The sequence below is a fragment of the Lissotriton vulgaris genome, chromosome 3_1 (assembly GCF_964263255.1).
Source record: "Lissotriton vulgaris chromosome 3_1, aLisVul1.2, whole genome shotgun sequence".
Classification (NCBI taxonomy): Eukaryota; Metazoa; Chordata; class Amphibia; order Caudata; family Salamandridae; genus Lissotriton; species Lissotriton vulgaris.
In genome coordinates, this window is record NC_141689.1 from 16538246 (window position 1) to 16556665 (window position 18420).

Genomic DNA, 18420 nt, shown 5'->3' on the forward strand with positions numbered 1-18420 from the left:
GAAAGTAACAGTCTATGTTTACTGAAAGTAGCAGTCTACGTTTACTGAAAGTAAGAGTGTATGTTTACTGAAAGTAGCAGTCTATGTTTACCGAAAGTAGCAGTCTACGTTTACTGAAAGTAACAGTCTATGTTTACTGAAAGTAGCAGTCTACGTTTACTGAAATTAACAGTTTATGCTTACTGAAAGTAGCAGTCTATATTTACTGGAACTAGCAGTCTATGTTTACGGAAAGTTGGAACCTGCTGGGCAAGCCAGCTGAGATTGTTAAATCTGGGGACAGGTTTTGACCTGTCTATCAGAGACTCTGCCAATCTGATGGGTTGGCAGGCCTCCCACCTACCAAAGAGTATGCCCTTAATACACCCATTTGTCATAAAAGAGTTACAACATGAATTTATTATTCTTTTCCTAGATGCCAAATAACAGACAGTATTGTGTTCAGTGGGAAGACAGCAGTGACCCTCAGGATTCCTAACGGGCATGGTTAAGAGATACTGATGGGAAGCATTATATTGAAGTACAGGCCATCTGTGACGGCTGGGATTGTAGGCTATCAGTGAAAGATATTAGTGCTGGATATAGGTGTGGGATATCAGTGAAGGGCATCAGCACAGGCTATCAGTGTTTCGCAAAGGATACTGCCCATCTTTATTTGAAATGACATGTATTATTTAGAAAAAAGTCAGCAGATAGATAACAAAAGTCAAACAAATCTATATCAGTAGATACATTAATTATTATCTGTTAACATCTTACCCTTCATTGTTCTCCTTTACTTTCTGCAGCTGCAGGGTGATGACACCAGCTGTGGATTCTTTGCCGGGGTAGACCTCCGTGGAGATCTTCTTCTGATTCTCGTCCACCATGATGATCTTGATGCCTTTTCCCCCCAAAAGGTCACTCCTGGTGAGAACGTACAGGTCCAGCTCTGTGGCTGGATGGCTGGCATCTTGCATTTTCTTCACATACTCATTGATCTCTTTCTTCTCATCTTCTGTCAGTTCAGCTTTTGCTCCCTCAAGTTGTGTCTTTTTCATATTGCTTTTGTGTTTTTGTTCAATGAAGAATCTCTCAGTCTTATTTCTTCCAAGAATGTTGACTATGGTTTTCCCTGCTTGCTTATTCACTTCTGTTTGCAAAGGTTTAATTACACAACTTGTTAGGCAGCTGGAAAACAAAGCAACAAAGTTATTCTTAAGTTCTTTGGCTACTATTTCCAACATCTGTACTTTCGTTGTCTCTACAATTGGAAAGTTGCGGCGTCCATCATCCTTATAGTCGGCAGCAGAAGGGAGCCCATTGCATTTTTTGATTATAAACGGAATGACTCTATTTTCAATCACATCTTGAGTTGGGGCAGAATTCATCATGTTCACAAAGTCAGCCATTTTGACTCCAACTTCAACACTGAGTTTGAACCCTTTTTGGATGGTTCCTTTCACCTTGGCCTTCTCCAGGATTTCCAGAATGCCACCTTTCATGGAGTTGAGATAACTGGAAAACTTCATCAGGATTTTGTGATCATCAGCGATGTCACTGACTGCGGAACTGCAAACACCTTTTATTACACTATTCATGATCTGTTTATGGGCGTCTCGAAACTGAAAAGTCATTGGGTTTTCTGTTTTTAGGGCACTCTCTGGTACCCCATTAGCAATTATAAACTTTATCATTGTTTGTTTCAAAGCTTCATGCCCATTTACTGACTTTGATATCATGTCTTTGAAGGCTTTTTCAAATATTTCCTTGAAGATGGTATCGAGGGCTTCATCCATGCCATAATCTAAAGCTCTTAGAGCCCCCTGTTTGGCCATTTCTTGACCAGTGTACTTCACTGCCTGCACAAAGTTGTTCTTCATGGCAGAACTCGAGGCAAGAGTTTTGATGGAGTTGGACAGAGCCTCTTTGGAAATGGCAGAGGTGGCTGATGTTACAGATGTTTTAACGGAAGATACAATAGCTTTTCCAGAGCGAATGATGTCATCGGCAAGAGATGAAAATGTTTTTGTTCCATTGAGTAGACCTTTTGTCACTTTCACGACTGCCTGTGCTGCCTTTTTAATGGTGCTAAATCCTGCAGTTATGAGTGATAGCCCAATACTGATGGCCTTAGATATTGCCCATTCTGCCCAATTGAATGTCCCTTTTATCATACCTTCAATCCCTGATATCATGTCTGACACACCCTCAGAAATCAGACCCATTCCGAACTGACTAGCCGTCCCACAGGTGAAAACACACACAAGGACCCCCGCAAGCACCTGGAGAGCTCCAACTATGAAGCAAACGAGAGCACTGATGCAGAACTCTGGCTTCTTCTCAACTTCAAACACAAAGGACAGGCCATAGTCATACAGCACAATAAGCTCGTCTGTGGTTATAGGGCTATCATCACTGGCCAAAGTGAATACAGCCTGGTCCTTGGTGATAGCATTATTCTGTGTCTTTTGGAATTCAGTTAGCTTTGCAATGGATTTATCGATGTAGTCAATCCAGGACTTGAATAGACTCTTGCGCGTCTGCATTTGTTTTGTGAAGTTGGGATCGTCTCTGTTGTGAGGTTCAAACTTGGCTAAGCAGGACATCTGGCAGGAAACAGTGGTGTTCGACACCTCTGATACATAGATTTCAATCATTTTTTTTGATTCATTCAAGAGGTCCAATGCTTTCTGCATGTAGCCTGCCTGTCCCAGATTGATTGTAATGTATGCCTGATTGTAGAGGGACACAGCACTGTACACCCGATCAGTCTTCTCTGCTTTCTGCCAGAATGATAGTGCACCATAATCCGATCCTTTATTCTGAGTGTGGAGGTACATGCGATCCATAGCCTGTTTGATGAAGTCGTAGAAGTTATCTGATTCCCCTCGCAGGAGGCTTTCTACTCTCCTTTGTATCACTTGGCCAAGGTCTGTCTTTAGCTCATCGATGTCCTTATGTTCATCTATGTCTTTCGCATGTAGTGTGAGCCAAAGAGCCCATCTTTCTTTTAATGCATTGAGAGCTGGGCGGTAATCTAACTTTGTTGTCTTAGAGGAACCAAAGATTTCACCAAAGTTCAAGAGAGCAGAAGATATGTAGATGTCTTGTTTTTCCACCTTATTGTAATTATGATGAAAAATGTCTAGATGTTCGCAAAACATCTGAAACAGACTCTCCCGCATCTGTACTTCCAGGAGCTCATTAGACTCCATTTCTGTGATGTGTCTTTTATGGTAGTCTGCTCTGACCTGTCTCATCACCTCAATAGGTTTGTCCTGATAGGATGCTGACAGGTCATCATAGTTTAATATCATTTGGACCATGCCAGGGTTTCCTTTACGAGAGGTCCTGCCAAATATTTGCTTTTCTACCCTCATGTTTGTAGGAAAGTGGGTGAGAATCACAAAGAGTCCTCCACTTTTATTTACATCTTTAGTGATTTTCACATTTGTGCCTCTTCCACCGAGGTTTGTGGCAATGATAACATCTCCTGCAGCAAAGATTCTCTTTTCAATATTGTGTGTATCACTTCTGGTGTACAAGGTTATTTTTTCTGGATTCGCAACAGCTTTTAATTCTGTTAACACTTTTTGTAGATTATCAGCTGTTTTCACATCTTCACAGACAACTAAAGCTGCTTGGCCCTTGCCCCACTGGCTTGGACTTGTGCGCTCCTTAACATGTTCACAGATACTTTTGATCCAGGCTTCATGCCCTCCTTTAACCTGGAGAGTTAGGAGCTCAGTCTTCTTGGTATGGCGGTGAGTAGGCATAACATAGCAGGATACCTTGTAGTGTTTTTTAAGAAACTCAACCTCAGCTTCATCCCCTAGCGTCCCAGAGACCCCGAACATGCCTGTGCCTTTAGTGTATCGCTGAAGGAAATGAAAATTTGACATGAAGTTGGTGACGTTTGACAGTGGAGAGATCGCCAGTTGGTGCTTCATCTCCAGGAACTGCTGTAAGCCGTCACCCCAGCGCTTGTTCTTCTCAAGGACACCGGTGGCTTTGAAGTCCACTGGAATGATGGAGTAGTATTCATGGATGGGTGTGGTGGATTTTACTTTTCCTCTGTCCGTGGCTGATTCTATCATGTACTCTCGATCCTTCTCCATTACTAGGGCCCTCATAGCATTTTCCACAAAGACCTTCATTCTGTTCTGGGTATATTCCTTAAGGTAGGCTGGAAGAAGAATAAAGTTTTCTTCATTCAGCTCTTCTTTATCTGGTGGCTGATAGGTATCTGAGTACCTGATTCTTGATTCCAGTTCAGTGGCTGCTCCTTCTATCAGATCCTTGTCGCTCATCACCACACAGGCAAGGCCATGTTCCTGGAGAAGAAGGCAAATTTTGTCATGATCAGATGGGGATTTGTTGTCCAATGAGGAGTTATTCAATGAGGAAATGAACTCAAATTCAGATGCTTTTCCATCCTTTACCTCATAATATTCAAAAACAACTGCATCTTCAAGAACCTTCTGAAATATAGACAAGAGATCTCGCTGCTGAGCCGGCCCCAGTTTATCCATGAGTTCTTTGATTGCAGAGTCTTGTGGCGCTTGAGTGATTGGCTGATCAGACTCCACTAGGGTGGATTGAAGCTTCTTCACATCCTCTTCAGTAAAGAACCCCAGCTGCAGTCCGGGCAATAGAATGTCAAGGGAGGAGAAATGCTCTGATGTGTTTGGCCCCATGACAGATGCAGCAGCAACTTTGTGAAAGTATTGTGTTCCTGTGGCCCAAAGAATGTCACCAGTTTTGGCCTCCTGGATGCGTTGGCAAGTGCACATCTTGGCCCAGATGGCTGCCAGCAGTTGTTCTAAGTGCCGCATTCCTGTTGCTGCATGAGAAAGGTATGTGACTTGGACGCCGCTGTCTAAGGTCATATAGTCCACTTCATCCACAATGGCTATGTCAAAAGTCCGATTTCGTCGAGTTTTTGCTTTTTCAAACTCTTGTCGTAGAATGTCAGCAGCAAAGTTTCCAACAGTGCCGTACACAACATCAGCTGCATACGCCTTTTTAATTGCCTTGTCAATTTCTCTTGAGTCAGTACAGTCATCTAACCCTGGAGGTGGCACAACACTACAAGAAAAATCAAACATCTTGAACAATTTGCTCCATTCCTCTTGATCTCGACGGGCAAGTACTGGTGAACTTGTGATCACATCAACCTTCTTTCCTCGGATGGCATGAACAAGGGCGAGCATGGCCACAATGGTAGATTTACCCTCTCCTGTGGCGATCTCCAAAAGACAACCATTGCATGCAGGATCTTTAGAAATTAGAAGAGTCAACAGAGATGCGAGCTGAGTCATGCGTGGGAAATAGCCCTCAAGCTTTTCTCCAGAATGAGTTATAATAGTCGTGGTGTCCTGAACAGCCACACACAAGCCAATCAAAATTTTAACCAGTGTCTCAATATCAGGATTTTCAAAGCTGATCGATCTGGTCATGGCTATACCTTCTTTCTTGATTGCTTCATCCAGATCGAGGGTTTTATATGCTGGAAGCCGAGCTCCAACTTCACTGAGCACTTGGTCCAGGATAGAAAGAACCTTTTCAGGATGATTTTTTTTTATCATTTCTGCTAGTATGGTTTCTAAATCCTTGTCCTTCTCATTCTTTACATGGTGCTGTAGAAGCAGCACAGGATCCTGGTCCTTCAAAGATGCTAGGGTTGTGTTTAAATCAATATGATATGTCTGTACACGTTGGAGGATGGCCTCCACCTTTTCTTGGGAAACGCTGCTCTCCTGCACGTTTAGAGTGAATCGAACTGCTTGGATTGGGGTCCATATTCCATTGAATATTATGTATTCAAGAAAGTCTTGGCTGGATATGGAAAGCTCAGAAAAGACAGCTCTCGATAGTTTTCCAGCTAAGGTCTTGTTCGTGTTGTAGAGTACATCTATGATATGAAGACGATAGGTAGATATGTCATTTGTTTCATCTGTGTAATGCGTCATCTCCTCTTCTTTCAGTGTTACCTGAATTATTGCTTTAAGGAGACTCAACTGTTCAGTGAGTGAAATATTCTCAACATTAAAGGTGCTGTTCAAACCTCTATGACACCAGATGGGTATGTCCTTTTTCATCAGGAACTGGGCTACAAGGTACTGCTGTAGTGTTTGCATCCGGTCACCAATTTCCTGGGATTCCAGACCTTTCTCTTGTTTCATGTTGTTAGCAATTAAGAGCTGTTGGAATTTCTCCTCTACATCCTTTATCTAAAGTAAAATAAACATGTGAAAGTTGTTTTATCAGTTTAAAGCAGGAACCAACCCTCTATTTATGCTACACAAGAAGACCGCTTCACTTACCACTCATGTGCCTTTATCTAATTGTATCATCTACATACCTTGTATCCTTCATTTACTGAGTGATGAATGTGTATGCCAGTCTTGACAATGTGTGTCATAAATTATAACTACTGTGCTTGCTTCAAAAGTGAACTTTGGTACAAGATATATGCATTGGAAGCATGCTGTTCCACACATCTCCCGTTACTCTGAATCCCTAAGCAGTTTAGTCTAAGTTTGTGACTTTCAATATTCACAAAGATAAGTTACGCGTTGTATTTTTACATTCACGCTCAGTTAAGACAGAGTTTCTGCACTGGATGTGGAAGTTATGCATTTTGGGAATATTACTCTGGGGTGGAGATTCCCTGTAGGGAGATGGACCACCTCAACAGTTGGGGATTAATACCCTTCATCTGCATGAGCCATTTGAGGGGCATGTGATCTTTCTGAACCAGGAAAGGAGTCCAAAACAGGTATGGTCTCAACTTCTTCAGTGCCCAGATCAGAGCAAAAATGTCTCTTTAAAATTCTGTCCACCTCTTCTCCTGTGGAAGAAGGCGCCTACTAAAGAAGGCTTCTGGTTGACCTAGGCCCCCTCATTCAGCTGTGCTAACATTGCCCCGATGCCATGCTCTTACTTGTCCATATGCTGGATGAATTGTGGCAGAACACACAGAACCACAAGATGGAATAATTGATGATTTGGGTGGGGGTAACAAATCCAACCACTTTAGGATCATTATGGGCTATAGCAGGCAATATTCTAGCCTTCTCAGAATCATCAATTTGAACTGGCCAACTGTACTGAGTGACCTAGTTATAAGTCCAACTTTACAGAAGAAATTCTTGTCTAAAGCCTTTATCTAAAGTAAAATAAACATGCGAAAGTTGTTTTATCCGTTTATGGCAGGAATCAACCGTCTATTTATGCTACACAAGAAGACCGCTTCACTTACCACTCATGTGCCTTTGTCTAAATATATCATCTATATAAGTTTTATCCTTCATTTACTGAGTGATGAATGTGTGTGCCAGTCTTGACAATGTGTGTCATAAATTAGAACTACTGTGCTTTCTTCAAAAGTGAACTTTGGTACAAGATATATGCATTGGAAGCATTGGTCCTTTTTTGTCCTTGTGGGAATTTTTTGGGCCTGGGAGGTCCTTATGGGCCCCCCCGAGCAGGCCTAGGGGATCCGGGTGCTTCTACCCTGCCCCCTTTTTGAGTTCTACACGTTTGTTTTTCTGCTTTCCTGTGCCTCACTCTACCGAGGCACAAGATGGCTGCCAACACTTTCTGGTTTGGAGTGTTGACAGACAGTTGACAGCCAATTAGCATTCAGCTCATGCACGGAAAGGTAAGCTTACAGTAAGCTGCTATAGATATATATTTTTTTTCTTTTGATTTTCTCCGGAACTACTGGAGAGATTTTCACCAAATATAGAAAAGGCACTTCTGCAAACCAAAAAGTTTGGTGTAATTCTGTTCAGCTGTTCGGGCTGTAGCCTTGTCTAATCGTCCTATGGAAATTAACATGGGGAAAACACGTTTTGGGACCCCCCTTTTTTCTCGGCCCCCGCTTGACGAATCTCCCCAAAACTTTCAGGGAAGGAGCAGAACTGAGCTGGCCAACATTTTTGAAAATTGCACGCAATTTCCTCAATCGACGCCAAAGTTATTCCCAATAGAATGTTGCGGATTTCCTGTGGTAACTAGGTCCTAACTATATATACCTACTGGCAACCGCCAGTAGAAAATATATATATATATATATTCACTGAAAAAAACATAGGTTTCACACAAGTTATAGTTAGCTGGAAATTTTACTGACATAAAACCATTCAAATTCCAACGTTATAGTTAGTTGGACTCACTATAACACTGCTGATGACGTCACATATTACATCACTCATGACATGGTCAGTGACATCACTCATGACATCACTGATAACACCATCCAGTGAATGTGTGTCTTTCTGAAAAATAAATGTTTTATATATGTATTTGTAAAAGTCGATGGAAGAAAAAATGGTTAAATAAGTGTGTAAATGGATGTTTTTAAAAAAAAATATTGATTGGTTAACTGGCTTATTGAGTGTATCTTAGTGAATACATATATTAGCGAGTAATGTTTAAATATTTAAATATATGTATCAGTGTTTCACTTTGTGTATAAGTGGCTGCATGGGTTGGTGACTGACTCACTGTATGTGTTTTGAAGACAGCATATGTGCAGGCCTGTGTGGGTGGATGAGTGTTTATATGTATGTGTTAGTGAGTGAATGACTGTCTCACTAGTGTCTTTATCAGTAACGACATATGTATTAATGTAGTATATGTGAGTATTGATGTATATAAGTGAGTATATGTGAGAGTGAGAGATTGAAAGAGTTCCTGTTTATATAAGTATGTGTTTCTATAAGTGATTGTTTAAGAGAGTAAGTATGTGTAAGTTTCCTTAGAAGTAAGGTGGTAGTGTGTATATAGTTGTATATGCAAATAAATGGATGTTCAATAGTTTATTTGCGTGTGTGAGAATGTGTGTGAGTACCTTTTAGATGACTGTCGGTGTGTAACAGGATGTATTGGTGTATCACTACATATGATGAGTGAGTATATGTATGAGTGACTATATGGAACTGTTGGTGAATGAGTGGATGTGTATATAGATGGTGGAATACTGAATTGGTTGTTGTAACTGGTATGGGTATCTCCATTTTTTTGAAAATGTTAGTTTCTATTTTTGAATATGTGTTTCAAGGGTTACATTACACGGAAAGGAGGTCTGTCACTCTGTCACAAGGATGGTGTCATCAGTGATGTCATGAGTGATGTCACTGACCATGTCATGAGTGATGTAATATGTGACGTAATCAGCAGTGCATTGCAGGCGCGCTTGTTATAGTGAGTCCAACTAACTATAACATTGGAATTTGAATGGTTTTAAGTCAGTAAAATTTCCAGCTAACTATAACTGGTGTGAAACCTATGGTTTTTTCAGTGAATTTAATAGGTTTTTTAAATGCTAATTCCTAATTATAGTTGGTGTGAAACCTATGGTTTTTTCAGTGAATTTCATAGGTTTTTTAAATGCTAATTCCTAACTATTTATAGGGCCTCAAACCTATGAAATGTAATATTTTTTATAATGAATCTTATATTGTATATTTATATAATACTATTTTTGAAAAAAAAAGTTTTGCCCTGGAGCGCTCCCGGTGCGCGCCCCGGTGAGCGCACCGGAAAGCGCAGTTTTCCGGCGCAACCCGGGGCGCGCACCGGTGAGCGTCCCATTAGCGCTATTGCCACAAACAAAAACATCATCGTGATGTATCGCGTAGCCACGTCCGCATGATACGCACGGCATACGCGCCCCCGGAAGCACTCGAGCGAATAGGATCGTGCAATGTAAGCATCCGATGTGCTTACACGACGCGCCCCGGGGCGCGACCCGGGCACGTCCGGGACCCGCAGCGTAAGCGCGTCGGGTCATGTGACCTGAAAATAACGCTTTTTATTGGTGCAGAACAGTTTTGGTTTCCAAATGATGAAAGCCCGGGTCATGTGACCTGAAAATAACACTTTTCATTGGTTTAGGACAGTTTTTTTTTCCAAATGATGAAGGACCCCACCTTTTTTCCTTATTCTGACTTTGTCCTTTGACTGAGGAAGACCTGTTTGGAAATCTCTAAACAATATTTTGTACTTTAAAATGGCTACAGTAGCAGCAGCAGCTGGAGCATCTGCACCACCACCACCACCACCAATAGGACCACCACAACACCACAGTGGTGGAGATGAAAAAGAGGAGGAGGAGGAGAAGGAGGGGAGTATGACATTCCTACCAGAAGACAATGCCCCATATAGGCCAACACAGCACATTGTATGGGAGTTTTTTTTCCATCCCAGAGGGCAAGAAGAAAGTGAATGCACCAAAGGTGACTTGCCTAATCTGTAACATGGAACTTTCAGAGGGGAACCCTAACAAAAAATACTCATTTGGCAATAAGACCATGATTCGGCACATGCAGCGCAGGCATCCCAACAACTATGTTGCGGCAGAGGTGAGAGAACTAGCCAGCAACACTCCCCAATCTTCACCCAGCACCTCCAAACGAAGGCAACCCACTCCATCGGGACCAGAGACAAGGGAGATGGTCCCAAACATACAACCACAGTTTGGGGAATACAATATCTCTTGTATATTTTGTGGTAAGACCATCACCTATGGTGAGCAAAGCATAAAGCTCATCAACCGTGCTGGTGACAACCACAATTGCCCCAAAAAACAATAATTTTTTCCTTTTTTTTTTTTGCTCCAGTTGAGCCGTTTACAATTCCCTGTTTTTTGTTTCTCCCCATAAAAATAACAAAAAAAATATAAAATAGTTCATAAAAGCCAAAAAAAGTACAAAATGTTCAAAAAAACATTACAAAAAATATAAAACAACAAAAAGAAGAAAAAAAACAGTTCTTTTTAGAACTACCTCCAATTTATAAAAAAAACTAAATTTTTTTAAAAGTCTGTCATTCTTTTTTCCCCAAGGTACGCTCCTCGGTCCGCACCCCGCTGCGCGTACCGGGCACTCCCCCGGCGCAAATCGAAAAAAAATGTAATTTTTTTGGGTCCCGCGAGGCCCTTTAATAGCCCCCACATCAAACCTAGGGGGCCCCTTATGGTCATTTCCGCCTCTGTTTTTGCCACCTCTTGTGTCTCGATCCTACCGAGACACAAGATGGCAGCCGCTCCGGACTGTTTGGAATGTTGAAAGACACCCGAGAGCCAATCAGCTTTCTGCGCGCGAACTTGCGTAGCGCGCTGGTTAGCGCCCTGGTGCGCGTACCGGGGCGCGCTTATAGATATATATATATATATATATTTTTGAACCTAAATTACTCAAAATCCACTGGAGCACATATCTTGAGACATAGCAAAGGCACATCAGGCTACCAGTCCCTACAATTTTGCCAAGTTTCGTGGAAATCCATTCAGCTGTTCAGGCTAAAAGTGAGGTTGACCGCCCTATGGAAATTAAAATGGGGAAAACACATTTTGGGACCCCCCTGTTTTCTCGGCCCCCGCTTGACAAATCCCCCCCAAACTTTCAGGGAAGGACCAGAGCGCCGTAAGGCAAATTTGAGGAACTTTTCAGGTAGATTCGTCAACCGGCGCCAAAGTTATTCCCAATGGAATTTTGAGATTTTGCATTGAAAAAAATCCTAACTATAACTACCTACTGGCGACCACCAGTAGGTAATATATATATATATATATATATATAAATATATATATATATATATATATTCACTGAAAAAAACATAGGCTTCACACATGATATAGTTAGCTGGACATTTCACTCATACAAAACCCGCAATGCACTGCTGATGATGTCACATATTACATCACTCATGACTAAGCATGGGCGGAAAATCCGTTCCGCTCGCGGATTTTGCAAAATCCGCAAATTCGCACGCAGCGGATTTTTTTTCTTTGCGGTGTAAGTTCGCAATTGCGAACATGTAGGTGCGGCGGGCAGCAACAATCTCGCACTCGCGAAATTACAAAAATTGCAATTCCGCACAAGAAATCTACTAGCAAGCAGCATAGACCTTCTGAAAATGATTATTTTTATCAGAATAACTCCTCAGGTTGACATTTGCCTGCACTTTTTTAGATTTGAGGCCTTTTGATTTTCTTTGGAAAACTTTTGGATTAGAAATCAACTTTCTCATATAAGCTTGGTGGGGCATTAACCCTTTCGATGCTGATGACGAGCTCAGCTCGTCATCACCCACGGGTGTCGTGTGCTGATGACGAGCTGAGCTCGTCATAGAAGCAGCAACATTGTAATTTGCAGCACAGGGCAAAAATCCCCACAGCAGCCATGTGGTTAAAGTTGCTGTAATGCTGCTCTGCAGAAAAACGAGTTTTGCAAAAGTGAAAGCAGTTTCAAAAGTTCAAACTCATCATTAGTAACCGTTCCCTGTAGTGCTTCCTGACAAGGGCCCCTCCAAAGTTCAGTTGCTAGTTGCAACAATTGTATGACCCTGCTCTGACCCTCACAGCAGGCTCATAGAATAGCTACAAGTAGGCCACAAAGGTCCTGGAAAAAAAAATTGCACTGCAACAGAAAGCAAATTACAGATAAGGATGCAGGTGCCAGACTGGAATTTTAAAACAGTGACACATTAATAAATCAACCCCAAATTAATTCATGTCAGTTGAAGCAGGCAGGTGTGCTTGCTTTTTCCCCCCATAATCTACAGTGATGATGAACCAGAGGGTGGCATAAGGCATTGATGTACCAGAGGGTGGCATGGGTAAAACAGAGGGTGGCAGGGGTGAAACAGAGGGTGCTGGGAACCTATGATGATGAACCAGACGTAGAAACAACATAATCGTGACCGTTGCGAGCCGACATGTAAGTTCGCGATTGCGAACTGTTACAAAACCCTCGCGAACTGTCAGAAATCCTTGCGAACTGGCAGAAATCCTTGTGAACACACAAAAAAAAAATCCGCAAATTCGCGAGAATTCGCGGATTTTGCGGATTGCTAGTTCGCAAATCCGCACAATTCGCGAACGCGAGATTCGCAAAATTTGCCCATGCTTACTCATGACATGATCAGTGACATCACTCATGACATCACTGATGACATCTCAAATGACATTACTGATGACATCATCCAGTGAATGTGTGTCTTTATGAAAAATAAATAGGTCGAAGGAAGAATAAATGGGTAAATAAGTGTCTAAATTGATTTGTTTTTGTAAAAAAGATTGCATAACTGACTTACAAAGTGTATCTTAGTGAATACATGTATTAGCGAGTAATGTTTAAATATGTAAATGTGTATCAGTGTCTCACTTTGTTTATAAGTGGCTGCATGGGTTGGTAAGTAGCTACATGAGTGTCGATGTGGGTTATTAGTTGGTTTTTTGAGTGCCAGAATGAGTGTCTATATGGTTTGGGAGGGGATATTACTTAGTGCACAGATGCATGAATGACTGACTCACTGTTTGTATGTCTTTTGAAAACAGCATGGGTGTAGGACTGTATGGTTGGATGAGTGTGTGTATGGGTGTGTTAGTGAGTGAATGACTGTCTCAATAGTATCTTTATGAGTAACTACATATGTTTTAAACTAGTATATGCTAGTATTGATGTATATAAGTGAGTATATGTGAGAGTGACAGATTGGAAGAGTTCCTGCATAAATGAGTATGTGTTTGTATAAGTGATTATTTAAGAGAGTAAGTTTGTATACGTTTCTGTAGAAGTAAGTGTAGTGGTGTGTGTATAGCTGTATATGCAAGTAGACAGATGTTTAATAGTTTAATTGCATGTGTGAGTATGTGTGTGAGTAACTCTATGTATGAGTGTAGGTGTGTAACAGAATGTACAGGTGTATGAGTACATATGATGAGTGACTACATGTAGAGTGACTATATAGAACTGTTGCTGAATGAGTGGATGTGTATGTAGCTTTTGGAATTACTGATTAGGTTGTTCTAACTGGTATTGGTATCTCCATTGTTTTGAACATTTTAGTTTCAATTTTTCGATGTGTGTATCAAAGGTTATATTAGGGTTAGAGGAACCCTGCCACTCTTTCACAAGGATGAAGTCATCAGTGATGTCATTTGAGATGTCATCAGTGATGTCATGAGTGATGTCACTGATCATGTCATGAGTGATGTAATATGTGATGTCATCAGCAGTGCATTGCGGGGGCGTGAGATATAGTTAGCTGAACTAACTATAACGGGGGAATTTTAAATGCTAATTCCTAACTATAACGTGGCTGAAACCTATAGTTTTTTCAGTGAATTTCAAAGGTTTTGTAAATGATAATTTTTAAATGTATTAATTTACAACATTGTTTTAAAGTATTTATTTTTAGATATTTTATTTTTTAAATTACATTACATATTTTTAATATAAATTGGAAAAAAATGATTTAAAAAAAATGGAAATTGTTATTTTTTTTATTTCATTTAAATTTTTTTTAATTTATATATATTTTATATAGCAGCCAATGATATCCTATGGAAGGAAATTCAAGTTACTGGTAAGTACAGTTGAATTTACTTTTCAGGATCAGTAGTGGGCTGAAAGATGCAACACTGAGATCTCTCCTGATAACAGGTGAGTAAATCGGAATTCGTAGTTCGGCTGATTTTTGAGGATTTTTCTAAACTTCCAAAACTCCACACTTAGAAAGAATTCCAAGTGAAACCAGTCAATGTTAGCCTATGGAAGGAAATTTAAGTTACTGTAACTATTATTAGAATTACTTTTCAGGATCAGTAGTGGGCTAAAAGATGCAGCACTGAGGTCTCTCGTGATAACAGGTTAGTAAATCGGAATTCATAGTTCGGCTGATTTTAGAGGAATATTTCGCTCAATAGTGAAGAAAGGGGGCCGTACCTGAGGTGACATGTGTGCAAACATGCCCGGTGGAGCGTTTTAGGTTGGGGAATTAATTCCGCTTCAATCCTGAGATCCCCTGTGAACCAACTAGCCCACCACGAACCTCCAGTATGCACTTTTTACACCTTTCTGCAATGCAGCCCCATGGCCCATACTGGAGGCTCCTGGTGGGCTAGTTGGCCCCCAGGGACCCCCAGTATGCAAAGGAAATTAGGACCCCATCCCCCAGGGCCTGCCCCCAATTCTTTTATTTTTCTTTTTTACGGGAAGGGGGCTGCGTGTCCCCCCTCCTGTGGCCAATTCCAACCAGGGGACCCCATCCCCCGGGGCATGCCCAACTTTTCTATTTGTTTTTGTGGAGGGGCGCTGCATTGCCCCCCTCCTATGCCCCCTTAAGGCTGTGGGTGATTTATGGCCCTAGGGACCCCATCCCCCGGGGCCTGCCCACTCCATTGGGGACCGTAAACACCCCACGGTCCCTGCCGGCTCACGCATCCTGGGGGAGCCGGCATTGCTTTTCTGCTTTCGGAGCAGCTAACATGCTGCTCCCCATGCAGAAAAGCAATACGCTTTGATTTTCGAAAGAGAGAGCAGGTTTAATATATATATATATATACATATACATATATTACCTACTGGTGGTCCCCAGTAGGTAGTTATAGTTAGGATCTACTTTCCATAGTAAATCCGCAGCATTCTATTGGGAATAACTTTGGCGCCGGTGGACGAATCTTCGCAAATTTCTCAAAGTAGGTGGCCCGCTCTGCTCCACTCCTTCCCTGAAAATGTGGGGGGTATTCGTCAAGCGGGGCCGAGATAAAAGGGGGGTCCCAAAACGTGTTTTCTCCATGTTAATTTCTGTTGGACCCGGCCCTTTAGGCAGATTCACCCCTAGACTTTTTGCTTTTTCCTAGCCTGTTTATGGAACCTGGTGTTGGTGATTTTAGGCCTCTGTGCACTTTTTCACTGTGGTACAGTGTAAAGTGCTTGAGCTCTCTGTGAATGAGTGGTGAGTGACCTGCCCTCCCATAGGAATGAATGGGGAATATGTATGCCCATGGTAGTTCATGATGTGTGGGGAGTGCAGGGTCGAGTTTGGTATGTACGAACTCGTGAGACTGAATGCTGCAAAATGGTATATGCGGCATGATTGTGTCTAGTCTAGAAGCGCCACTTTTAGAAGTTGGCATATTTGTGTAAGTTGGTTCTGGCGTGCGATTGGCTGGTGAGCCTGGCCCAGGGTGCCTGGGCCTGTTTGTGGATTGCCTGGCTGGTCTGAATGTGACAGGGGCTGCAGGGCCCCGGAGGGGGTCGGAGTCAGCCCAGGGGTGAAAGGCAACATCTGTTGCCAGGGAAGGGGGAGGAAGAAGCGCCTGATAGTGCCGGGCTGTGTCTGCCTGACCACCGTGCTGGCTAACTCCCCTGCCGGCCCACTGTCACCTCTGGCCCTGAAGCTGACAGGAAGAAGAACACCAAAAACATTCCAGTGCTCAGGGCCCCCTTGCACAAAGACTTCAAAGGACTTCAAAGACTTTTCTGTGTATAAGAAAGGGCTGTGTCCTCTTCCAAAGTGTTCTTGTTTCTGACTTGAATCTACCAGGGGCGGGCGCTGCCCAGCCCCTGGATGCCTGGAGGACTTCTGGGGGGACCCCTCTGCCTTGCCTGGGCTGAGGGGGGACTTTGCTGGACTTTCTGCCCCCCTAAGCACCTTGAAGTGCTTCTTCTTTGCTATAGCGCTGGGAGCGCTGGATTTGTCCTTCATAGCGCTGAGAGCGCTTTATTTCCTGCCCATGGCGCTTTGGTTGCACTTGTAGTGCTGGAGCACCTTGTGTGCCTCTATAGCGCTTGGAAGCGCGTTGCTGCTGGAGGCCGGCGGCGGATCGGCGCGGGAGCCCACTCCGCTTATTTGGCCGACTTGGATTTGCCCAGTTGTTTATTTGATTGGCGAGTGCCCACCTCGCGATTTCTGCCCGCCTCCCTGCCTAGCGAGGGCCGCCGCGCTGCCCCCGGTGACCCGGAAGTACCTGGCCGGCCGGCCAATCTCAGCGTGGCTGGCCGGAAGTCCCGCCCCCGCAGCTCGGGGAAGAAAAAAGGAGAAGGCGCGGGAGATGGCAGCCGTTCGCGGGGCTCCTCTCGGCTGAGGGAGCCCCGAGGAGACGAGGCGGCCGGTTGGCAGGGCTCCTGTGTGCCGAGGGAGCCCTGCAGAGAGAGAGAAGCTCGACCGCCCCCGGCGTGAGGCCTCCGTGCTGCAGGAAGAGCCCCGCCTTCCCCCTCGGGGGAAGTGCTGCTGCCGGGCGAGGTGAAGGAGACGCGCTGACCCCCACGTCCAGGAAGCCGGTGAATGGAAGCCGGCTGGGAGGGGAAGTGCGAGGTCGACCTACCTCGCTGGTGTAGTGTGCGGAGCCACCCCTCTCTGCAGAGGGCTCTGGGGTAGCTACAGCTGGTGCATGGGACAGACATATCAGGAAGGACCTGCAGGGCGGCCCCGGTTGGCAGTGGGTCACCCCCACGCGTTTTGCGAGCCCAGAGAGGCTCAAGGGGCCGCATCTTGTTTGGCGAGCCCAGAGGCTTGTAGGGGCATAATTGACTTTGGTGCATCTAGGGCGGCCCGGATGGCAGTGGGTCGCCCCACCGTTGGCTCGAGCCCACGAGGCTCCCCAGGGGCATTTGCAGTTTAGAGCCCTGACAGGCTCCAACGTGGGGGCATCCTTGTGCAGAGAGCCTGTGTTGCTTGGAGGGGGAGTCGGGGCATATTACCGGTGCCCGCCCACTCCTGCCTGCGTGTAGAGTGTTTTTAGAGCCTGTTTGGCTCCAGCTTTGGGCCATTTCTAGTGAGAGGGGTCGTCGGGGCACATTGCCGGTGCCCGCCCCGCCTGCCTGCGAGGGATGTATTCAGAGCCTTTGTGGCTCCAACGTCTGGGGCATGTACGATATGCTTAGAGCCTGTGTGGCTCCAGCAGTGGCGCAGTTTGCGCCTAAGGGCCAGTGAGGGCCCTGGCACAGTTTTGTTGGTCCTCAGCTGCCCAGCACTTTGTGGGCAGCTGCCACGTTTAGGCTTTTTGTACTTTGAGACTGGCGCTGCATGGCAGCGCACGCTGACATTGAGACTCAGGGCGTCTGAGCCCCAACAAGGCCAGTTGGCCTAGGGACTGCCACAGGTAGTGGCTTATGTGAGTCTTTGCGCAATTGTATGGTTATTGCACCTCTGAGTGTGTTCTATTGCATCATGTGTTATTCCTGCACCTCTGAATGTTTTTAGACATCATGGGATTCTTGCGCTATTGTATGGCTCTGGCACCTCTGAATGGTTTTATGCATTATGTGTCTTTCTTTTCCTGCGATGCACCTCTGAATGTTTTAGTCATCATGTGTCTTCTTGCGCTGCACCCTTGAATGTATTTTATTGCATCATGTGCTCTGTTCTTAAACACCGCTGAATGTGTAGTTTTATGCGTCATGTGTTTCCCTTTATTACTCCTCTGAATGTGTTTCATGCATCATGGATAATGTGTTCTTTCCTAGACCCCTAAATGCTGTGTGATACTTAGGTGGTTGTTCTTTTTAGTACAGGTGGTCCTAGTGAGGTCCTGGTCCCCTGCGTGACATGCTCCTAAGGTGTTTAGGGTTGCGTAGGTGGTACTTACCTGTTACCAGTAGGTACTGGCTGTGATTTCTAACTGTTACTTTGTGCTAC

General features: G+C 43.9%; 1 protein-coding gene across 1 annotated transcript in view; it reads right to left on the reverse strand.

Annotated features, from left to right (window-relative positions):
• The window catches only part of LOC147725831 (uncharacterized), a 166909-nt gene that overhangs the window by 63068 nt on the left and 85421 nt on the right, over window positions 1-18420 (reverse strand). Inside the window, exon 5 of the mRNA XM_086960005.1 lies at window positions 760-6215. Within this exon, the coding sequence (XP_086816131.1) occupies window positions 760-6215 (5456 nt within the window). The remainder of the gene's footprint in view (window positions 1-759; window positions 6216-18420) is intronic.